General features: G+C 36.5%; 1 protein-coding gene across 1 annotated transcript; it reads right to left on the reverse strand.

Annotated features, from left to right (window-relative positions):
* Window positions 1-217: 217 nt before the first annotated feature.
* Window positions 218-21,746, reverse strand: LOC128011542 (neurotrophin-7). Its single transcript, XM_052594052.1, has 3 exons — window positions 21,484-21,746; window positions 1,991-2,104; window positions 218-1,248 (listed from the first exon to the last, which is right to left on the reverse strand). Exon 3 carries the CDS (start codon window positions 1,235-1,237, stop codon window positions 557-559), a length of 681 nt encoding a protein of 226 aa, XP_052450012.1. The 5' UTR covers window positions 1,238-1,248; window positions 1,991-2,104; window positions 21,484-21,746; the 3' UTR covers window positions 218-556.
* Window positions 21,747-23,626: the final 1,880 nt, after the last annotated feature.

Genomic DNA, 23,626 nt, shown 5'->3' on the forward strand with positions numbered 1-23,626 from the left:
GAATTTCAGTCTCATTACTACATCTTCGTATGATCTGCTTATGCCCCACTGATGGTTATGTTTAGAGGTGGACCTTCATCCTTGCTTTTCCCATACAAATGAATACAAAATTTACACTTAAAATAGATACGTTTTCCCATGAGATCAGGCTAGCTCTTCACGCTAAACTGTGAGTGAGACTGAGTGAGATCACGACAGAAGAAGTCTTGCATTGACATACTGAAGTGAGGTGTTTAATAAATAAGGGCATCAAAAACACAACAAAAGCTTGCTTTATGTATACTGTATATACACATAGATATATATTCATATTTATATTTATATTCTGACCGTATAAACTATATAAATATGCCATGCAGTCCTCATAACTTAAATGACCAATAATTTACAGAGTGAGGTAGGGTAGGAGGGGACTGGGTTGTGATGTCATAGAGAGATATGAAAAGGGGCGGAGTCTCGGATCACCGACGTTGGCAGTGCGGCTGTTGTCATTATTGACGGGTGGGAGGGGCTTACGACAGGTGGCTGCAGTGGATTGGCTGAGATAATATGTCAGTCAATGCCTCCATGACTTGCGGCTGAGGACGCACACGCAAGCGGCATTGATTCGGATGAACCTCCAGGCAGTCTGGTTTTGGTAGGTCGTTAGCGCCCGCACGAAGGTGTGCACGTTGGTGCAATAAGAGTTCCAGTGCTTGTTGTCGATCCCACGACAGCTAGAGGTTCCTGCTTTAACGCCACTGGCTCCTTGACCTGTCTTTGGGGCCCCGACAGGCTTCGACATGCGGCACGTGGTCTCGTAGAACATCTGCTTCTTCACAACGTTGTTGATGCGAGCATGCGACAGCACCGTGACTTCATTCCCGGCTAAGTCTGTGGCTCGGGTCAGGTTGCCAACCCAGTGCTCTTCGCTGTCGCACACCGAGTACTCGCCACGATGCAAGAAGTCGTTGGCCCTCCGCCGGACTCGCGGGCGCCTGGGGCTCCCCGTATCATTTTCTGTAGGGACCACGTCGCTGAACATCACGCGAGGCGAGCGGTAACGGTGCTTGTTGAAGAGTTTGGGGTCAACGTTGGGGATTAGGTCATCGTAGTGTGAGTCCTGCTTGGATTGGCCATGAGGCCTGGGTGAGTGATGTGCTGCTGCGTGCTGATTGGCTGTCCCCTGCGCCTGGGTGTGGCCTCCCATGATGAGTGCAGCCTGGACGCTGAGCAGGACCAGCGTCAACGACCTCATGGGCACTCGTCCTGCAAGCAAAGAGAAATTTAAGTTAGTCAACGGCACGGAAATGTGCATCTGTCAAGTTTTTAGAAACAGTTTACTTTCTGTCAGTAAGGTGGTGTGGCTGTTAAAAATGGTAGCAGGAATAAAGAACTGTTCAGGAAAACACAAAAACACGATTTATAAGTTTTGAAAATTATACCATCATCATGTGCATGCTACAAAAATGCTAATTTGTGAAAACGGTGATGTCATGCACATGCATGTTACATGTTTAGTCAACAGGTCTGCGTCCCAGGGTGTTGTGTAACATCGCCAACTACTGGCCTGGCATGCATAATACAGCATTTTCTGTCCATTTCACTGATAGCGTAAAATGAGAATCACTTTGACAACATTGTTGTCTGTATGTAGAACTTTTTAAAAAGTGTGAAGGAAACCCTTTCTGTCTTTAGTACATCTTTGTTGCGTATATGTATTTTGTAATGAAGGTTGACCCCTAAGCCCACCCCTAAAAACATGACCATCAGTGGGGCGTAAGCAGATCATACATAAAAGTACGAAAAAGATTTAATGAACTCATTAGAATTACCCACCAATTTACCAAAACAGTTACAAATTGAGGTAGAAATGTAAGTGTTGAAAAGTCCATACTGCCACTTTTGATCAATTTAAAGCATTGTTGCTGAAAAACATTACTAACTTCTTTGTTAAAAAAAGTATTTCAGACAGTGTGTGAGTGTAAAGAGTATATCTCTGCTCACTGACCTGTGAAATGTTTAGAGTTGAAGTGAGGGCCCTGTGGGCTGCTAGAGCCGGAGTCCAGTGCAGGCTGACCCCCAAGCGCCTGCCATCAGGACTGGCCTGTGTGTCTGCTGCTCTCTGTAAAACACACACATACAGCCATAGCTCTTTAGGTACAACACATCCAAGCATATGCATTCATACGGCTGAACAGAATCTTCAAAGCTTCCTACATAAATGAAAATAAAAAAGGTCAATGACGGGTAAACTATACACATTCTGAAGTGTTTACAGTCTGGGAAAAAAGTCTGAGAAACATATTTGCTTTATTGTACAGTTTTATATGCTAATATTGTGAATCACCTCTGAGCTAAATGTTTTTATTCTAATTTCTTTTTATTAAAAGGAGAAAATAAATGGAAAAAGTACTTCTTAAACCACAGAAAGGTCAGGGTTACGCTCTATTCACCCATGTGCTGAGTCACTTCAGCTGCCTGCAACATTTAACCACCTAAAGTGTCATTCCATTAAACGTGTGATATTTGACACTTCATAATGAGCCCTGTGCCCCATCTAAACCACACACTAGAAAGTGTTTCATTAGAAACCATCCATCAGGCTGAACTTTCTGAACTGGAATTAAAAAGCCACATATTGAAGAGTTAATAGAGTTGGAAAGAAACAAGGAATTCATTTCAAAAGAGAGCTCAGTAAGCAGCAGACCTTATTATTGCATCACCAACAATAAATAACATCTAAATTTGATATGTAAACTAAATTGGATTATGATTGATATTACCTGCACGGCGTAAAAGCAAAAACATCCAAAAGCAATTTCCAAAAGCAGGACAAAGCAATTTAGTTCTAGTCCCATCAAACATCAGCCTCTTCCATATTTACACCGTGAATGAGAAACAGCCGGACGAAATTTATTGTGACAAAAGAAATTAAGTAAACAGGTTCATTTAAAGTCAATATTTATAAAATAATTCTTTAGAGACAGCACGATCCTGCTCACCCAGTGCCTACGATCACGTTTACTGTTAAATCCAGTGCACTGTGAAACAGAGAGACAAGCCTGTTTCCAAACACTGTCACTCTATTTATAAGGTAAAGCAGTGAACAGGCGCAATGCCAAGTCTGTGCTGGCATTGTCTCGTAGTATACAAATGTATAATATTTATTCTGCACCAACAGTAAGATTCCTCAAAATGCAATGCACAATGTCTTTGCTCTTATGCAGCGTTCATGAAGGTTTGATGGTGGGAAGGTTTCACAGTTTTAAGCGTGGTCTGAAGATGCAGCTCTCAACTTTGATATTCAGAGAATAGTGAGCAGATGGTCTGCAATCTGTGCGCCATGGACTACAGCTGATCACGCTTTGTGTGTACTTGTGTGAAAAAAATAAAAGCCTTAATCATTATACCTGTTTCATCTAAGCATCCTCCAAATATAATATAATATAATATAATATAATATAATATAATATAATATAATATAATATAATATAATATAATACACAAAATGTATATACATATGTATATGTAGATAAGTTAGATAAAATATGTATATGTAATACTGTGAAATATTTTCACGGTTTAAAAATAGTGTTTTCTATTTTCAGCATCATTACTCCAGTCTTCAGTGTAACATGATCCTCCAGAAATCATTATACAGTATGCTGATTTGCTGCTCAAGAAACACTTCTCTATATTATTATTATTATTATTGTTGAAAACAGTTGGGCAGCTTCATATTTTTGTGGAAGCAAAAGCATAAATTTGTGGAAAGTTTCCTCAGGATTAGTAATAATAAATTCTCCCAGAATAATAATAATTAAAATAATAATAAAATGAAAAGGTCAAAGGAGTTTGGGTCAAAGTCAAAAAGGGTTTGCATATCAAAAATATTGTTAGACATATTTAAAACAAGAGTCATTAGATTACAAGATTATTTGAGGATCACAGTGTAGCCCCCAAAAACTTGATTGTCATTTTAAATCTACCTAACGTTGCCACTGTCCTTCACTAGGTATGACTCATTTGTCAGCAGTCTAAATATATTGTATAAATTGTTAGGAAACCACAAATATAAAACGTGATTTATCCCCATTTACCACGAGAGGGCAAACCTGCACTTTTCATTCACATATCTGGAAGTAAATACAGGCCTCCCATTGTCTCTGCACAAGACAGCAAGACATAAACTAAACTCTGAAGCAAACAAGCAGGAAGGAACCAGAGCTTAAAAACGATAAAGCCATGCAGCATAAGAACATACTGGCTCTCTGTCTGTGTATATGTTTGGCTGTATATGTTTTGCAGATGAGGATCAGCTCTCAAACTGAGGCCATACCGGTGATTGCGTCTGGGGCCGCTCTCATACACATGACTCTGCCCAGATGTCACCTAACCTAACTTAAACCTAAGCTAAGCAAACCTAACCTAACCATAACCTAACCTAACCCTGATGTAATCTAACCTAACCTAACCCTATCCCATCCTATCCTATCCTATCCTATCCTATCCTATCCTATCCTATCCTATCCTATCATAACCTAACCTAACCATCCCAACCTAACCTAACCTAACACTAATCTAATCTAACTCAACCTAATCTAATCTAACCTAACCTAATCTAATTTTACCTAACCTAACATAACCATAATCGAATCGAATCTAACCTAACCTAACCTAACCTATCCGTAACCTAACCTTACTTTACCTTACCTTACCTTACCTAACCCTAATCTAACCTAACCCTAATCTAATCTAACCCAACCTAATCAAATCTAATCTAACCTAATTTAATTTAACCTAATCTAATCTAATCTAATCTCACCTAACCTAACCTAACCTAACCCTAATCTAACCTAACCTAACTCTAACCTAACACTGTACTTTCACTTACAGGACAAGAGAATGTGCTGCCTGGCATCTGGATTACAGTACACTGTGTATAAACGCCAGCATTTTCAGAACTACAGTATCTAAATAATATTACAATTTAATGTAGTTTGTAGTGTCGCAATAAAATTAACAATAATATTAATATTAAAAATCGTGTTTAGCAGTGTTGCAAACACATTGTGTTGGCTGCTCTTTGTGTTTGAGAATTCATCATAAGGTTTTAGATCACACCTGGTAAGGAATATTCCAGGTTCATTCAAAGTGAAGCTCAACTAGCATCATTTCCTCTGGTCTATCCTTAAAATAATAATCATAAAAATACAAATAATACAATCTGTCAAAAAATCTCGGTTATGGTGAGGCACTTACACTGGAAGTGAAAAAAAAGTGAAAAAGAAGTGTACATAATTGTACCTAATATGCACTTGTTGTGTTCTTCAAACCTTAAACTTTCAAGTTCACTTTCAAGTCTGTTTCTCAACACACTTTCAAAAAAGTGCACTTCATAAAGTCTACATTTTTACTATATTTGGAGGTTTAAATAAACTTTTTTTTTAAATGAAAAGCTTCACATTCCTGTTTTTAAAATGAAATCATAGCTTTAGTTCTCTCATAACCTTTATGTCACAGTTTGAAGAAACATTTTGACACTGACCCTTAACTTTCAACCCCAACACACTTTAAATAATCTGGTTATAAAAAGATTTGATTCTTATTTGGAAAGCTATGGAGCTGCTGCTCTCTAGTTGTGGTACAAAGATCTCCATGAAGGGCCACGGCGCTCCTCACCAGCACATGTGCACCATGTGTAAACACACACTCATCAAACTGATACACAGCCACTAGCCCTCTAGTCCTGCGGCGCTGAGTATGCTTTGTTTCTGAATGCTACATAAATTAGCTCCGAACTCCCTTTGGTGAAACCTTTATAAACACTATAAACACACGGCACAGCGCAGCCACCGAGGGTCAAAGGGTTTACTGAAGACCTATATCCTGCGCTGCTCTCAGTGCACCTTTTCTTCACTCAGACTTTCTTAACGTCTAACATTCACCACATGAGCGCAGATACAGGCTGGTACCTGAAACTGAAATTGGTGATGACAGGAGGGGTTTTCTGAGAGATTAACATCGGTTTGAGGTTTGTGGTTGTTATCCATTCTGTTTATTTTAATGGTAAAAATAACACAAGACATAATGGCCTGCGTAGAGGGAAAAAAAGGAGGGAAAGTTGAGAGGGAAGCTGATCTGCACATGTAAAAGCAGATATTTACTTTGTTTTCTTTGTGAATAAACATATAAAGTCACTCAAAATCCAAGCACATGTGGCGCTTTGTCTAAAAATAATTTCCCGCCAAAACACTTTCCTAATCATTATTCATGAGCTCATATTTCATCAAGCTACTTTTCTGTTTATTTGTATATATATATATATATATATATATATATATATATATATATATATATATATATATATATATATATATATATATATATAATCACATATCTCAGCAAATTAAAGCTAATTAAAACAAAATTCTTAAATAAAAAACCTTAACAGGAATTCCTGAAATCCCCCCCTTCCATTTAACTACAATAGTGGCATGTTTCATATGAGCTTTAATTTATGCTTAATGACTTGGGGAAAGCCACTAATAAGCCTCATAAAACAAGGCTCTTAAATCTATTTTGAGTGATTCATCCCCATAAATGACCAGCAATGCTGAAGCAGACATTGTTCAATTCCCTTAAAAAAACAAAACAAAACAAAAAATATGTACACTTTGTATACTTTGTGCTAATTAACGTTTAAGTAATTTTGACATCATAGTTCTCACAGTAATGTCTGTTTGTTTTAGCAACACTTTGTTATAGCTTTTTATATGTAAAATGCCATAAAACAATTGAAACAATTGTGTTCATGTCAGATGATACATTTTCTGCCATGTAAGCTACATACTGTCATGGCAAAAGTACTATGCTAGTACACTTAGCATTTTATTGTAAAACTTTATAACTTTGACATGTCTTTTTTATTTTTACAGTATAGGTTTAGTTTCATACATTTAAAAACTGTATATTTTGTGTTTTTTCTCTATGCATACAATATCTGGATGACTTAGTACACTTACCAAAATGTAAAGGATACAACAGTGGGCATTGTAAAATTAATGTGTATATGTGACAAAAATATGCTGTTTGAGATGTGTAACATTACATAATATGTCCTATTTCATCTACTGTTCAATAAAATAGCAAGAAAAAAGCATTCATTCTTAGTATGCTGTAGAAGCTTGTTCTTAACATGGATAAATAAAATAAGAAAGGTAATTGTGACATTTATTTCACAATTCAGATAACTCACTTAGACTTTTTTAACGGAAATATACATTTGTAGGTATACACTTTAAAATGAATAAATACAATATTGCAAGATGTCAAAATTCTAAATAATCATTGCCCTCCTCCCCCATGTTTTAGGCTTCTGTAGTATTTTGAACTGTAACTATAATAATATAAAAACTAAAAAGTTTTCAACATAATGAATGGATAATGAATGGAAATTAATTTGTTAATTTCATAATCACATTCTCTATGTAAAATCTCATACACTATATGCACTTGTGTTCCTTGATGTAAATTATGTAACATTGCATCAAGGGTAGATCAGATCTTACTGAATGCATGTCAGTGGGTTTAGCAACCTGTTAAAAGATTTGCTTGTGAGTGTCAACATTGTGTTTTGTGAAAGTGCACAGCTCTTTTGAGGTGCTGACAACACATCACAGGTAATAAAGCAGTGCTAAAGACAGACGGCCTCTTTTTATCAACAAATGACGAAAGTAAAGAGGGGCAGACAAAGAGAAATGGGGAGAATGAGGGAAATAGAGAGAGAGAGAGAGAGAGAGAGAGAGAGAGATAATGAGGAATAGTAGACCATTTGTCTGACAAACTTCACAGAGTTATTAAAATACCAAATTAAATTTCAGAGCTCCTGTTGACACAGAACAATGTTTGTCTCCTAACTAAATGCTGCAAATGCAGTCTAATGTACATGTGTGTTTAAATACACACACACACACGCACACACACACACACACACACACTGTGTAGCAAGAGCAATATGTATTTTGCAATGCATATGCAGTATCAAACACTCAATAAATGCATCTTTAACTGGAATACTCCTAAATCTGTGTGAATGCAAATTGATCTGATATCTGTTTTGATATTTAATCCTAGCAATCTTTTGGAATCATTTTAACAGATTTTCACAGCTGTTTTGGACTTAGTTTTCAAAGTTCTGTAATTATTTACACACATTCACATTCTTTGTTCTTCTTCTTTACTTTTATTTATTTATTTTGTGGAAAGAGAAATAAAAAGAGACAACAAACCTTCAAAACTTCCAAAAAGCACAATTAAAATGTCATTAAAGGTAAAGGGGTGCAGAGCCAGTAGGCAAACATTAATGCCTTGAATTGTATGCGAGCAGCTATTGGTAGCCAGTGTAAACTGATAAACAGAGGTGTGACGTGCATTCTTTTTGGCTCATTAAAAATTAATCTTGCTGCAGCATTCTGAATTAATTGTAAAGGTTTGATAGAACTGGCTAGAAGAGCTACCAAGAGAGCATTGCAATAGCCCAGCCTGGACAGAACAGAAGGAATTTTGAAATTGTGAAGCATGTTCTGAAAGAAAGGGTCTGAACTTCTTGATGTTGAATAAAGCAAACCTGCAGGGCCGGGAAATTTTAGCAATGTGGTCTGAGAAAGTCAGCTCACCATCAATCATAACAATCATAAGGTTTCTGGCTATTTTTGAAGGAGTTATGGTTGATGTGCCTAACTGGCTAGTGAAATTTTAATGAAATGATGGAGCCACAAGCAGTTCTGTCTTGGTAAGGTTGAGTTGAAGGTGATGGGCATTCATCCAACAAGAAATGTCTGTTAGAAAAGCTGAGATGCGAGCAGCTATTGTTGGATCATCTGGATGGAATGAGAGGTAGAGTTGAGTGTCATCAGCATAGCAGTGGTATGAAAAGCCATGTTTCAGAATGACAGAACCTAATGATGCCATGTAGACAGAGAAGATAAGATGACCCAGAACTGAGCCCTGAGGCACTGCAGAAGTTAGATGATGTTTTATTATAATTTTTACTAATGTCACTCTAAATCATTCTATACTGTTATTTCTTCCACAGTGAACAAAAAGGAATTTCAAGGGAATATTCTCTTTTCTAGAATCTATCTATCTATCTATCTATCTATCTATCTATCTATCTATCTATCTATCTATCTATCTATCTTGAGGAAAACAACAAAATGCATCTGTGGAAACGTAAATACCACAGAAAAGCATTACCCTGACCTGTGTCTGCACCATGATTTGAGGCATCCATCACACATTGCATGAAATAAATCTTTCACGGTTATCTTTGGGGAATACGCATGAAAATGAGACTTCCACACACAGAACTCAGGAGAGATGTGTCCGAAAGCTGCACCGAACTTGAGGAGTGATTGTATTTATTTCTGTTGAAGAGTTGAAAAATAACATTAGAGCATCCAGATGGAATACCAATATTATTATGTTAATGACGAGTTGCACAAACACATAAGGCCACAGATGCATACAGTGCGTATACACACATGGATGTCTGTACATCGTAAATTTGGCAAAAGACAAAGCTGCCATTGCGACAGCTGTGAAATTGTATTTTAAACACAGCTGCTGTTTTGTACACAGAACAACAGTGGACAGGAAGTAGTGTGAAATATGTTTAGAATGAGAGCATTGTGGTAAGAATCATTCTGCTCAAAAATTCTCATTGTCTGTAAACTAATACGTGCAAATGTGTTCAGATGCCTTAGCTGACAAATAACATTATTATTATTATTATTATTTGTTTTTGACTGGAAATTATATAAATTATTAAGACACAGCAAAAGAAAACATGGAATCTAAGTGAATTTTTCCAATTTCTTTATTTTTAAGGCGACATTGGCTGTTTTAGTATGCAGCACTTTCTTTGGCTCTGTCATATGATGTGATGGTTGTACAGGCTGTTGTCTTTGTCAGAGCACACAGGCATGAGAAATCACTTGAGGTGAATTCTCCAATAGCTCACAGGACAGCCAAATGTTTCCCAAACAAACCTGAAGACTTCCTGGATAGGCTGACAGATCATTTAGAGCCCTTCCTCCAAACAATTTCAACAGATGGAGGCACGTGGACAAGGACTATCCAACATTTGTGTCCCCTAAGTCTTGGTCAGAATTCTGCGCTGCTTTTATTATTATATAACCATTTGTTGATTAAATGTAAAAAATCACTGTTGCAATGTACTACTCCCACTCTGAACAGTTGATTTGATATGGCTTTGAGCCTTGTGTTTGGTGCCAACACTAAATTATGGGAACATTAGTTCATTTATTTTTACATTGTGCATCAGACAAATCGGCCCAATGCTTTTTGAGAAATTACTGAATACTATTACTGTAGTTGCTAAGGAATAACATTTACTAAAGAAAATGACATGTAAGTGTACAAACGTAAGTACGTCAGTTATTAATAAAATAACGCTGAAGTAGCTAATGCAAGAATGGATCCTTGAATAATCAAATTTTCATCACTGGAGCTGCTTACTGAAGGCTGAAGCATTGCTCAGAAGTGATGTGTGTAATTTTGTTCAGTGCCAAAGTATGTTTTAATATCCTAAGCTTAATATACAGAGACATTTTTAAATAAGCTGTTGGTAAGCTGACTACCAAAAAAGTGTAAACACTGGTTTCCTTGTTTTAGTATTCCGACCTTGGGTTCTTTTACCAAAAGTATCATTAGCCAGCTATGGTCGCAAATTCCATTATTGCTAACATAGTTCAACAATTCTGTATTTACTGAAAATGAACTTTTGCTAACAGCAAACTTGTGTGGTTGAACTACAGTTCCCAATCTGTGGTTAGTATGATGTGGACTTAAATAGATCATGCTTTTGGACACAATAAGCATGCTAACATGCAATTCATTCTATATATATATATTTACATTTACATTTATTTATTTAGCAGATGCTTTTATCCAAAGCCACTTACAAATGAAGAAAGTGGAAGCAATCACAAACAACAAAAAGAGCAATGATATATAAGTATAATATATATTTTATATAATATATATTTACATTTACATTTATTTATTTAGCAGATGCTTTTATCCAAAGCCACTTACAAATGAAGAAAGTGGAAGCAATCACAAACAACAAAAAGAGCAAAGATATATAAGTGCTATAACAAGTCTCAGTTAGTTTAACACAGTATACTTAGCAAGGGCTTTTAAATAATATAATAAATAAAAAGAAAACAGATAGAATAGAAAAAGAATAGAGCAAACAAGTGTTTGAGGTCTTAAATAAAGATGGAAGAGATGGATTTTAAACACTTAATTTAAAAGTCCGTAAAAGTGAATTTGTGCTTCTTTGGGATGGTACAATCAAGCGAAGTTCACTTGCAGAACGCAAGCTTCTAGATGGCACATAAGTCTGAAGTATTACATTTAGGTAAATGAGTGCAGAGCCAGTGGTAGTTTTGTAGGCAAACATCAATGATTTTTTTTTGATGTTGCGGTAACACTTTAGTATGGGGTCCAATTCACACTGATAACTAGTTGCTTATTAGCATGTCTATTATTAACATATTGGCTGTTTATTAGTACTTATAAAGTACATATAATGCATAACATCCATAATCATACCCAATACCCTAAACTTAACAACTACCTTATAAATTATTAATAAGCAGCAAATAAGGAGTTAATTGAGGCAAAAGTCATAGTTAATGGTTAGTTAATAGTGAGAATTGGACTCTAAAATAAAGTGTGACCAAACAGGGAATTAGTTGTTGAATACCATGTTACTGCAGCATCTCTGAGAAATAAGGATTTGTAGAAAACTGCTAACTGAGGGGGTTTACTCACATTGTTCTTAAATAAAAACGGATGTTCATTTAGACAACATTGGTGTTTTGAATGGTGATGAATGGGTTTCAAAGTGCAAGTTTTTAACAATTATATTTATGAAAATGTAAATTTGTGAAAATGGTGACATCATGCACAGCATATTACTTGTTTAGTCTATAGGTGTGTGCACAGATGCACAATATTTCTTTACAAAGCTAAATGGCCAACTACTGGCCTGGCATGAATCATACTGCAACTTTAGTCACTTTCAATAAGATCTGTGTGAATGGGGTTCATTTTAACATTTTAATGCAATGGAAAAACTTTTCCGTTTTTATTTTATCTAAAATGACAAATAAGGATAACTGAAGCAATCAAAACCAACAACAAAAGAGCAATAATATATAAATGCCGTAACAAGTCTCTGGTTAGTCTAATGCAGTACACGTTGCAAGGCTTTATTCAGGATGGAATCAAAGGAAGAGTGTCATCACTATAGCAGTGGTATGAAAAGCCATGTTTCTGAATGATAGAACCTAGTGATGCCATGTAGACAGAGAAGAGAAGTGGTCCAAGAACTGAACCCTGAGGAATCCCAGTAGCTAGATTTTGTGACTTGGACATCTCACCCCTCCAAGTTACCTTGAAGGACCTATCTGATAGGTAAGACTAAAACCACAGTAGTGCAGTTCCTGAGATGCCCTTTGACAGTAGGTTTGACAGGAGGATCTGGTGTTTAACCATGTCGAAAGCAGAAAACAGATCCTGCAAATAAGGGAAGTGTTCCATAGGTTAAAAACCACAGCATACTTTTTTTGTGCTGGTTCTTCAATGTTGTTAGCTAAAGTGGATTAAAAAATAACTTTTTTTTTCATTTGCCAATTCCTATCAGGCAAATTAAATTACATGTTTTTCTAAATAATCGCTATTTAGCTACCCATGTTCCCAAACTGTGTCTACCACAGACCTAATTTCAAGAGGAAATGTAGTCACTCGTGCCTAAGTTAAACATTTAGCATTGTTAGATACTGCGTATAGAAATAACTTTTCCTTTTAAGGAAAGAACATTTTACTAGAGCAGCAAGTCCTATAAAGTAACAAACCTGACTATCCCTATTCACCAAAGCTCTAAAAGAGGAAGCTGTAATTAGCAAGGGGTGAACAGTAGCGGCTGAATTAAACTCATAATGACAGACATTTTAAGCCCAAGGCGAATGTTTTATCAATTTGTTTCATGAGACTTTGGCATGTCTCGTTAAGAGGCTGATATGTTGCTAATTAAAGTCTGAGTGAGGTTCAGATTGTACGGTGGCATGAGGAAGTAAGAATCATTTTTCATTGACAACTCAATGAATATCACATTGAGTGCAATTATGCAAAGAAGATGAGCTAATACAGCACGATTTAAAGTATTATTCAAATGGTGGATGATTGCTTACTATCTTTCCACACGGTACATGACATTTAATCCGAATTGCACTTCAGTCTAAAACGACCCATTATATTTAGTTTCAAGCATGATTTTATGGTGCTTTAAAGGCATTTCTGAATAAGCAGTAGTTGCTTTAGTGAGAACTCAGCTTACAAAACAACAAAAGTTTGGTATTAATGGACCTACACCAGGGCTTAAACACACATACATTGGAGGAATTCAGTAAAAAGGTATTACACCTGTTTATAACGTCATATATTTACACTGTCTATGCAGCAGATTAGCAATGGCCATTGATAACGACACAGCACTGTGTCATTGCTTTTGGTGCCTGGTTCAACTGGATTTCAGGGGGTTAGTGAATAAGATGCAGGTGAAAAACCATGCGCAATTGTGAGTTCACTCCACTGAGCTGCCAAGTTTGTTACAGAAAATGTCCGTCTGATCCTGCAGCCTACTATTGCTAGAGATTTCTGGCTTGTGTTCTTTGGGAACATATTTGTTTGTCTCTCCTGTCCCATGTGGCTCATAACGTCTTAATGGCCTGCGAATTTCAGAAGTGTGACAGTGTTTAAAGTTCTCCTAATGAACTTTCCCTAACTGAACTTTCTCTAACTGCCAGTCAGGCCTTGAGAGACATGAAGACATAAAAAAATTCACTGTTCGGTGTTCATAATTGTTCCAATGTTTTTTCAAGTTCTCAATGTTTGTTGGTGGGAAAACCTTGAAATTCTGTTTAACATCTTTTCCATAACATTGGAGTTTTACATCCTTGACATTCAACAATTTCTGCATGACATATGGCTAAGTTTTAGTCAATGCTATGCTATATTTCCTCTCAGTTGGTGAGAATTTGATTGTTCACTCTGGAATTAAAGATGGGCTTGCCAAGCACGAATTCTTGTCGTTACGCTGTTGGGAGGAGAGCTGTTCTCGTTCCCCTTGACTTAGTCTCAATGAGTTTAACATCTTTCATTGTGGCTGTTCCTGTTCAAAACAGTTGCTTTAAACTTGACCTTCAGCTGTCTGCACTCATCTTAACATAATTTACCATAGCTGACAGCCAATAAATATATGGCTTCATGCATAGCCTTCTACCAGACGGCTGACGGAAAGATTCGCGGTCAAAGAACAGTTTTAAAAAGTTACTTGAAAGTGAATGGTGTCAGACTACTACACTGCAGTAGTTTCTTTTGCACCTTTACTCATAGTGAAAATACTGCATATCCTCCTTATGTCAGTGGATAGAAAGATGCTTTTGAACAAACATATGGCCCTGCATGATGATGCAAAAAGAAGTACACTTTGGTATTAAAAAAGGTATTATGTAAAAAAAAAAAGGGAAAAAAAAGAGAAAAAACGATTTAAAACAATATACAAGTGCAAAAAAAGTACCCCCCCCACACTAAATTGTATGTTATTTGCAATTAAATTAAAATTGTTAGTTTAATTTTATAATAAATGCAATTAGTTGACTAAAGCACATACAATGTCATAATTATTTCTATAGTATTTGAAAAAAGGTCAAAGTGTACTGCTGAATATACTGAGAAGCATTCTTGGCAAACTAAAATATATTTTAATGCAATTTCTATTACAATTGGCATGTAATATCATTAATTATATTTTTAATTGCACATCTGTAATTGTACATTTGCAATTAAGTACAGTTAAAATATATTTTTTTAGTAAACCCATCAAAATAATGCATGACAAATTACATTGACACTCGAAATGATCGATCAGCCATACATTGATTCACTGAAACCATATATATATATATATATATATATATATATATATATATATATATATATATATATATATATATGTGTGTGTGTGTGTGTGTGTGTGTGTGTGTGTTTGTGTGTGTGTGTGTATACTATGCACATAAACATAACATGCATGTTTGTATTTAACACAAAAACCTAACATGCATGTATGTATTTGTATTTATCATTTATATTTTCCAGCAAAAAAGGTACTTTTTCCCACAGTGTAGAGTTGCAAAATGCTAAATTGTTGTTTTTTGTTTATTATTGCATGTGCAAATTTGAAATTTGCAGCTGAGAAAATAGAGGCCATAATTTATTATCCAAAACTCTCTTCTCCAATTCTCATATGTAGCGTTGTTAGAGAATTGGTTTGTTTGAATGCTTCATGTAATTAATTAACTTCCCAGTGTTTTTGGTTAGGAAATATTTAGACTAGAAATTAGATTAGATGTTTGGAAATGTCCATATGTTTTTGATTCAAATAAATGCTATGTGCTTTTGTGCAGACAAAAACAAAAAACAAAAAAAAACAATGGTGCAGATTTTACTTTAAACAAGTATTCACTTAGAAATTGGTAGTAAATTTAACAGATAATTACAAATAAATGGCTAGAACTTGCTTTACAGCTCCAAGTCATTACACAAACATAACTGTCCAATCACAATCAGGTATTCCAGAGAGCCACAAGATTTGATGTTCAAACTGTAATCAAGGATTATTGGTGCTTCAGAAGGTCAAAATAAAAGTAAAGCTATAGATGTTTGTTATTGTTTGTATTATGAGTCAGAAACCTGTTCTGTGAACAACCTGCCCAGACTAAACAATATCTGAGCATAGACAATGCATACGTAACTCTGCTATAAGAATGATCTTAGAGGAGAACACAAAATGAGGCTTTTTGAACTGAGTAGATTTTCCAGCTAGTGCAAACTAGCTAGTGAGCCATTGGTTAGCTTGACTCACACCGTTCATTCAGGTCTTAACAAAACCAAAGTTCATCATTGCATCATCTGTTCAAGGGTTTAAACATCAAACATCTATGATGTGGAGGTGAAAGCAGGTAAGATGGCTTCACATCGTCGTCTGCACGTTGATGCTAGTGAGAGTTCATGGCTGCAGGAAATGGACTCATGTCGAGCAGCTGTGAGTGCCAACACAATGACTCAGGCTAGAAGTTCACGCAGACACGACTGGCTAGACTTGCTCTGGAAAGGTGCATGATAATTCTTCTGAGGCCACACACAGCGGAAATGTGAGGGGTTGTAGTAGACCCCATAGATCTCAAGGCTGTAAATCCAATGTGGAATTCATTTTGTGAGAAGTTACCAAGTCGTCACACATTCGGTCTTATATAAGCACAGACACTATGAAGGAAGTCTCCCAGCTGATGAAAGCAAGCACACATTCTAACCGAGAAAACACTCTCAGTTTGCAGAGTATGTTTTTTTGAGCTATATGCACTTTGAACATTTACACCCTAAACCGAGTGGTTGGGTTACTTACTACCCAGAAGATTGGGTTAAACATTTGAAAACAACCCAATCACTAGGTTTGTCCACATTTAACCCAGCGTTTTTAGGAGTGGAAATAATGTTGAATAGTAGATACATTAGGGGAGAACATTTTCTGTCTTATTTCTAAAAGTCGTGAAATTTGTCATGTACGTCAAATCTACATCTGATTTTTTATTTATTTATTTTTTATAATAATCTGATGTGAAAATCTTCATAAGTCTAAATTCATACAGAATGTGGCATGTTTGTGTCCTAAACACAGACAGATGCATAGTAGTTTTACAATTTGCACAGTTTCAGAAGTACAGCTGTATTGGAAATGATGCAATATATTAATATCATGTTATTTAAAGTTTTATTTGACTTGTTTTTTCTTCAGTGAACTTAAAACATCGACACCATGCCTCATATTTCATGTCAAGCTCTTAACTACAGGTCAAAGTTAACTATTGAAGAAGATTTTTAGGAACAACATTTTAATTGTGGCAGAAATTATGCCGCAGTTGTGGGACAATTGTACATTTTTGTCAGTTAAATTAATAGAAATAAGTTTCACAGAAACACTAACATATGTTATGTTCATTTTGTTTGGATTATCATATATTTCTTTTCACATATTATACTCTATAGTTTTATTATGATTTTCGATATTATGATTATGATAAGATTGAAAGTCTAGCTCTGGGACATAAGCATAATAATAATAATAATAATAATAATAATAATAATAATAATATGTTTGAAAGTAAAGAAATATAAATTATTATGGAATTGTAAAACAATACAAAAAAAAAAAAAAGAACAAAAGTGACCTTAATTTAACAAAAAGAAAAGATGAAATATGTTAGTTTTAATCTTATCTCCGGGTTATAAAAGTTTTAAAATTAAAGAAACAATTAATTGCTGATCTTCTGGGTCAGTTGTTTAGGATGCAAAAGATCAAACTTTTGATCATTTAATTAAACTGCTGAACAACTGTTTAGTGAGTTTCCCACTGTCAAAATAATTTTTTAGTGGCATTTGTTTTAAATTTTCCATTTCATGAAAGAAATAAAACAAATTACTAACATCATTCTTATGTACGCGTTTGCATTGATTTGAATGAACTGAATCAATCACAAGATACAGTTTCTCAGAGAGCATGATGGGAGCTTTTAATGGGAAGTATTTTTCATGTTCTGCTCAGTGGCAGATACGTATTTTTTTGCATACTGAACTGATTTGAATTTATGTTAAGTGCATGAAAGTGTGGGTGTTTGATACTGTCTTCGCAATCTTTTATAATTATCATTATACATTGAGTTTTCTGATCTCATATTAATTGGATTACCAGTACTTTTAAAATGTTTTATATTACTTTTACTATTTGTACTTTTAAAAATAATAAAAAAAGTGATTAAAAATGGTCAAAAAGAAATAATGACCAGTTACAAGACTCAAGATATCCAAGTAGCCTATATTCACATACTGTTTAAACCTAAAATCTTAAAGTTGATTTAAGTTTAAAAAAACAAACAAAAAAAAAAAAACAACGTCCATGGACATGTTATGCAATAGCTACCAATGAACACACTGAAAGTGAGCCATACATTAAGCCATACGGTAAGAGTAAATATTCTCACAGCTGTCGAAATCATCTGTTAATCTTAAACATGAAATGTCTTGTCTGCTTACCCACCTGCAGTAGCAAAAGACAAAGTAGTAACGTAAAGTCAGGGCCCACAAGGGGAAAGTGGTAGCGGCAAGTTCAAAGCCTGCTGATTGTGTGTCTATTCTGTGTATGTTTTGGAGACAACCTCATGTAGAGGCAAGCACTGCAAAACATGTCATCTGTCTATGAAATGAAAACAGAAATACAATGGGTGGGGTTCAGGTGAAGGCATCATGTTCTGCAGTCGAGCTGAAATCAAGGCATGTCACATCTGTTAAGAAAATTTCTCCCAGTTGTTGTTTTAGTGGCGATTGTCGACCCGAAATGAGTCATTTGTCACTTTGTGTACATAAGTCCAAAACCTTAGCTCTCAGGGATCGGATGAAACGTGCTTGTTTGTTAGCTGAACGAAAGGGAAGATTCAGATGTGCAAGAGGCATAGATTTAACCTTGGACATTCAGCAAGAAGAAAATGTTTGCAAACTATAAAAAAAGGACATAGCGTATAAACAGTACATGGAGGTCTGAAAGCCTGAGGCCACATCGCGGAAATCTGGGATTTAAATTAGAATTTAAACTTGGACTTTAGAGTTTAGAACTTTAAAATAAAGGAATGATGTGATGCAAAACACATATTTCAGAATCTGCACAAGCAAAATGATGAAAGTAATACCACAACTTTAATTATTATTAATTTCACTGAATTTTCTATACAAATATATGAATTGTTAACACTTTAGTTTAGTGACCATTTCTCGCTATTAACTATGAACTATGAACTATGACTAAGTAAGGTAAAATATGGTCATGCAGAATCAGGCAATAATTTGTGCTTTATAATTATTAATAAACAGCTAATAAAATATGCTTGCTGAAAAGCAACTATTTAATAGTGAGAATTGATCACTAAACTAAAGTGTTACCATGATTTTTAATCAACAAGTATTTTACTATGCTCAAACTTTTTAATCCCACTCTAAGTTGGAAAACAAAAATATGAGATCAGTTATACGATACAGAAAAATACAAGTGTTTAAATTGTGTGATTTCTGCAAAAAGTGCAAATACTGTCAACCTCTTGGGACGAAATCCAAAGCTTAACAAAGAATTTTATGATGTATTTGGAACAGACGGATAATATCCTATAAACATTTCGACAGAAATCGCATCAGGGTATTAAATGAGAAACAGATTTTTGGAGTGAGTTTATAGGTTTCTTGCGAATGGTTTCGAGATTCATTAATACATTCAAGCATCTGTCTGGGCAAGTAAACAATCCTCTTCCTCGTACAAAGATTGATTTATTTACATTTGTACATTACTGCACGATCTAAATGGGGATAAACAGCTCTATCAAAGATTAAACAATTCTGGCATTGCAATGACCTACCGATAATTATGCTTAAACTTCTAATTCGCAAATGTCTGACTTCACTAATACCAATAGCATATGTTTTTGATATCTGTTAGCACTTCTTTACTGACGTTGATATATTCCAACATCGCACCTTATTTTTCAGTCATTCTATTAATTTATCTTTTTTACTTCCCTACTCAAATGTTGCGTGAATCACCATGGGAACAATTTTCAAGCTCTTGTGTGGCCATAGGGGGCATTAAATTTTGCTCTCTGTCGAAGGTCGGTCTTCTCTGCACAAACAAACATGGCTTTTCCTAAACAGAAGCGGTCCGAAGCGAGCTCAAATACTCATAAAACTGTCTTGGCAGTGCATACAAGAGCCCCAGGGCTGTCCAAACTCTAAAATCCATCAGAAGATGCTATATATTCCAGATCGTTCCAGCCGGGTGCCAGAGAAAGTCAAACAGGACCCCGGAGTGGGTGTTTGTGTCGGGTTTCTGCAGAAGTATTTTGTGTGTGAACATGGAATGCTGGGTGAGTAAAACTAGATACACCTCATCTATTTTGATGGCCAGATGGTCAGTGTGCTGTTATCGAGCCATATAGTCAACGGGTCATTGTATATATTCACGGTCAATGCTGGTACTAAGCTATAGGCTCAAGTCGTCAGCCTGGGTAACTTACACACCCTGGGGAGTTGCTGGCAGTGGCCCACCTACCTCATTAGAAGCCCTCATTACCTCTCATTACCACAGCGGCACGCTACGCTACGTGAGCACAGATCTACAGAGAGAAACTTTTAATTCAGGCTCAATGGGAAACCTGACCCTGCTCATGAATAATAATAGCCGACATCATTGTATGGAAGGAAAATAGCACTGTCCATCTGCCTCAGGACAAGAAAGCATCTGGGAATTTGAAAGGCTTCACTCATTCAGTGTCAAGTAGACGCTGGGTTCTATCCAATCGACCTGAATTTGGAAAAGGCAAGCATACGTATACAGTTCTGGTGGATACATTATGCAGTACATAATCGCACCTAGGATTTTCTCACTTTTATGCAGGTGACTTTATCTTTTACAGATGCTGACTGAATTGCCCAACCTGTACTGGACGTTATTCAGTTACTTGTGTCTTAAAAAGCACGTCTTATTTTCATATTCCAACTTTCCCGATCTATTACATCATTCTGCCAAATATTCATAAAGTCTCTCTACCTTCTCCCTCCCGTTTGCATATTCCGGCTTGAAATTCAACCTGAAGCCAGCTGACATACTAACCACAGCTCCTGCCCAGATGAAAATAATACAAATCTGTAACACGTTCCAGGTCTCGGAGAGGAATGAAGCAATGATAGAGACCCTCTGGTTGTGTAACACGAGTGGTTTGACGGATAGATGGAAAGAAAAAAGAAAAAGGTGGAGGTTTGATATTTTGGGGGTCTTTAATTTCTAACCATACTTCTCCAAGGTCTGGTGTTCCCCAGCACCTAGCACACCTCCATGTTTATCTCTTCATGCTTCAACTACATGTTGTCTCACACCCCAGAACGCTTGAGTTTTCATAACACCACAAGTTATTGTTGTCCAAACCACATAATTTGGTTTGGAATTCATTCAGAAACAGTTCAGATTTTTCTTCTCTTTACCATTTATTAATTTATTTTGGCGTGGATGAAGTGAGCTCCCCTTCTTCTGGTCCTCTCCCCTCCAGATACCATCTAGTATATCACTCAAGTTATTTCTTTTCAATGCATGCATTATTTTTCTTGTCAGCAGCACCTTGAGTCTTCCTGTCATAGGATATGGGCTCATTTCAGATTAAAAGCTTCCCCTTTGCTTGTTGACAGGTAGCAAGACCATTCACAAGCATTCCTCAAAACTCATAATTCATGAAAACATCAGCACCCGGTGCTTCTTACCTCACAGCTGCTCTCCTCTCACGTTTGTGAAATGTCAAAACCCCAAGTTGGTTGTATTCCAGCTCTCAAACTCTCCACAGGTTTATCCCCAATGCCCGGTCCTGTTCGGCGTTACAAAATGCGAGTATCCAGGTCCTGTGCCATCCACTCCAGCCCTGCTTCCACTCTCTCTTAAGGGAAATTGATTGTTCTGAAAGTTCTGAAAGTCCCACAGCTACTCCCCTGACCTCCACTGCAGGAGCCAACAGGTCCTAGTGCCTCCCCTTTCCCTCCCTCTCTGCCCCTCCTTTCTCTCGTCACGTCTATAGGCTACAGAATCCGTTGCGTAGCGCTGAGAGTAACAGGAAAGTGGAGCTTTGTTTAGGCCCCATTCACGAGATGATTCACTGTCATGATTTCCTTGGCCCGTATCAGCCATCTTGACATTTCCCTAGCCCTGTTAGTCATCGTTCGAATTACTTACCTCAATAGTTGTTTCAAACTCTTTTCTTGAGTCATTCAGTCACGATCCATTTTGCTCTAAAAATGCAAGCGCCTCGGGTATTTGCATAAGAAAATATGAGGCGGCTGTATTGCAGATGCAGAAAATGAGAGGCAGAATAAAGGAATGACAGAAATGACGTTTCTTTTTTTAGAACAACTCCCACAAACAAAACCACAAAGGAGAATAAAAGCCAGCAGATGGAACCGCTTCGATTGGGGCTCCAGCTATACAGGCCCTGAGTTGAATTGAATTTAAAGAAGAATTATGCTCACAGGAAGCGCAGTTGGCCGACTACACTAAGTGAGTATGACATGAAGAGTTTTCTCATAGCGAACAAAAACCTGGCATTAATAATTTTGATGGGAAATTCCCACACAGAAATGTACATTTCTTCAAATGAAAGTTTGTCCAGTGGTTCTATTGTTTTATTCATGTCCCTGTTGGGTATTGAACTTAAAAGCATATATAATGCAATTTGATACCCAACACACCCAGCTTTGAACTGGGCCAATCCACTCATATATCTTAACAGAGGGGTCTCATCTCATTTTTACCACTGTGTCTTTGCTTTAGCTCTCTGACTGTAGTGAAAACAAGGTTCAAATATTCATCTTACAATGCTGTACTTTTAATAAAGTTGACATTTTTCTCCAGTACATTATTAAATTTAAAGAGCCTGTGCTAGCTATTTACATAAAACACTTCAAGCCTGTTAAAACCTCCTTAAAGTGATTGCTTGTCCTTGCTGGCCACCAAGCTTGTTTCTACTGGTTGGACTGGTCTGGTTTGATTAATTTATTGGTGTTTTTGTGCACTTTTTAATTAATCAGGATTGAAGACTGTCTATACCAGCTAAATACCTGCTTGGGAAACCAGCTAACCTAATAACATATTATATTTTAACACTGTGTTTAGACCAGACGCAAGCAGCATGACACAATGCAACCAAATCAACACTGTCTACACTAGATGCAGTGGGAAACAAAAAGTCACAGACAGTAAACTGATGCCCCTTTCTATTTAGCATGCACCCCAGATGCTTTCAAATGCGTTTGCAACTTTTGATTTAACTCGCTCAGTCTAGACAGCCACAAGCCGTCGTGGCGTTGAGCGACATGACAATGGTCAAGTCTGGTGTAGACTTGATGTAGGCAGAAATATGTTTGGTGCTATTGAAAACATAACACTAACGATACTGTCCTCTGAGACTATAAAACGCTCACAGTTGAAGTCAATTAGTAACAAATAGACAAGAAAGAGCACTTAGAAAGCTGGAATAACCTGGAGGTGCAGAGCCACATGCTTTATGCATTATCTGGCATGCTTTGCATGTCCAAGGCAGTCTAGGGGAAGTGTTCTGGGCTAAGCATTCAAAAACGTGTCAGTTGCTTTGTCAGGGGCTGTCTTTACAAGACCAGTGTTGAGTTGGAATGCGACCCGGTAGCCACCCAGACCTCTTGACCCTTCCAACTGCTTCATGGTTAGAGAGAGCAAAGGTCAAGTATTGTTGTATTTATGTTTCAACTGTGTGTAGTGCACCAGCTGCGGTTGAAGACTTCCAGCACATTAAGGCAATGATATAGTACTTAACTTTGATAATCCAAATTCTTTACACGACCAGGCATTACCAAGGTCTGTCTCTATAGAAATGGACCCAAG

Source organism: Carassius gibelio, chromosome B23 (assembly GCF_023724105.1).
Source record: "Carassius gibelio isolate Cgi1373 ecotype wild population from Czech Republic chromosome B23, carGib1.2-hapl.c, whole genome shotgun sequence".
NCBI lineage: Eukaryota > Metazoa > Chordata > Actinopteri > Cypriniformes > Cyprinidae > Carassius > Carassius gibelio.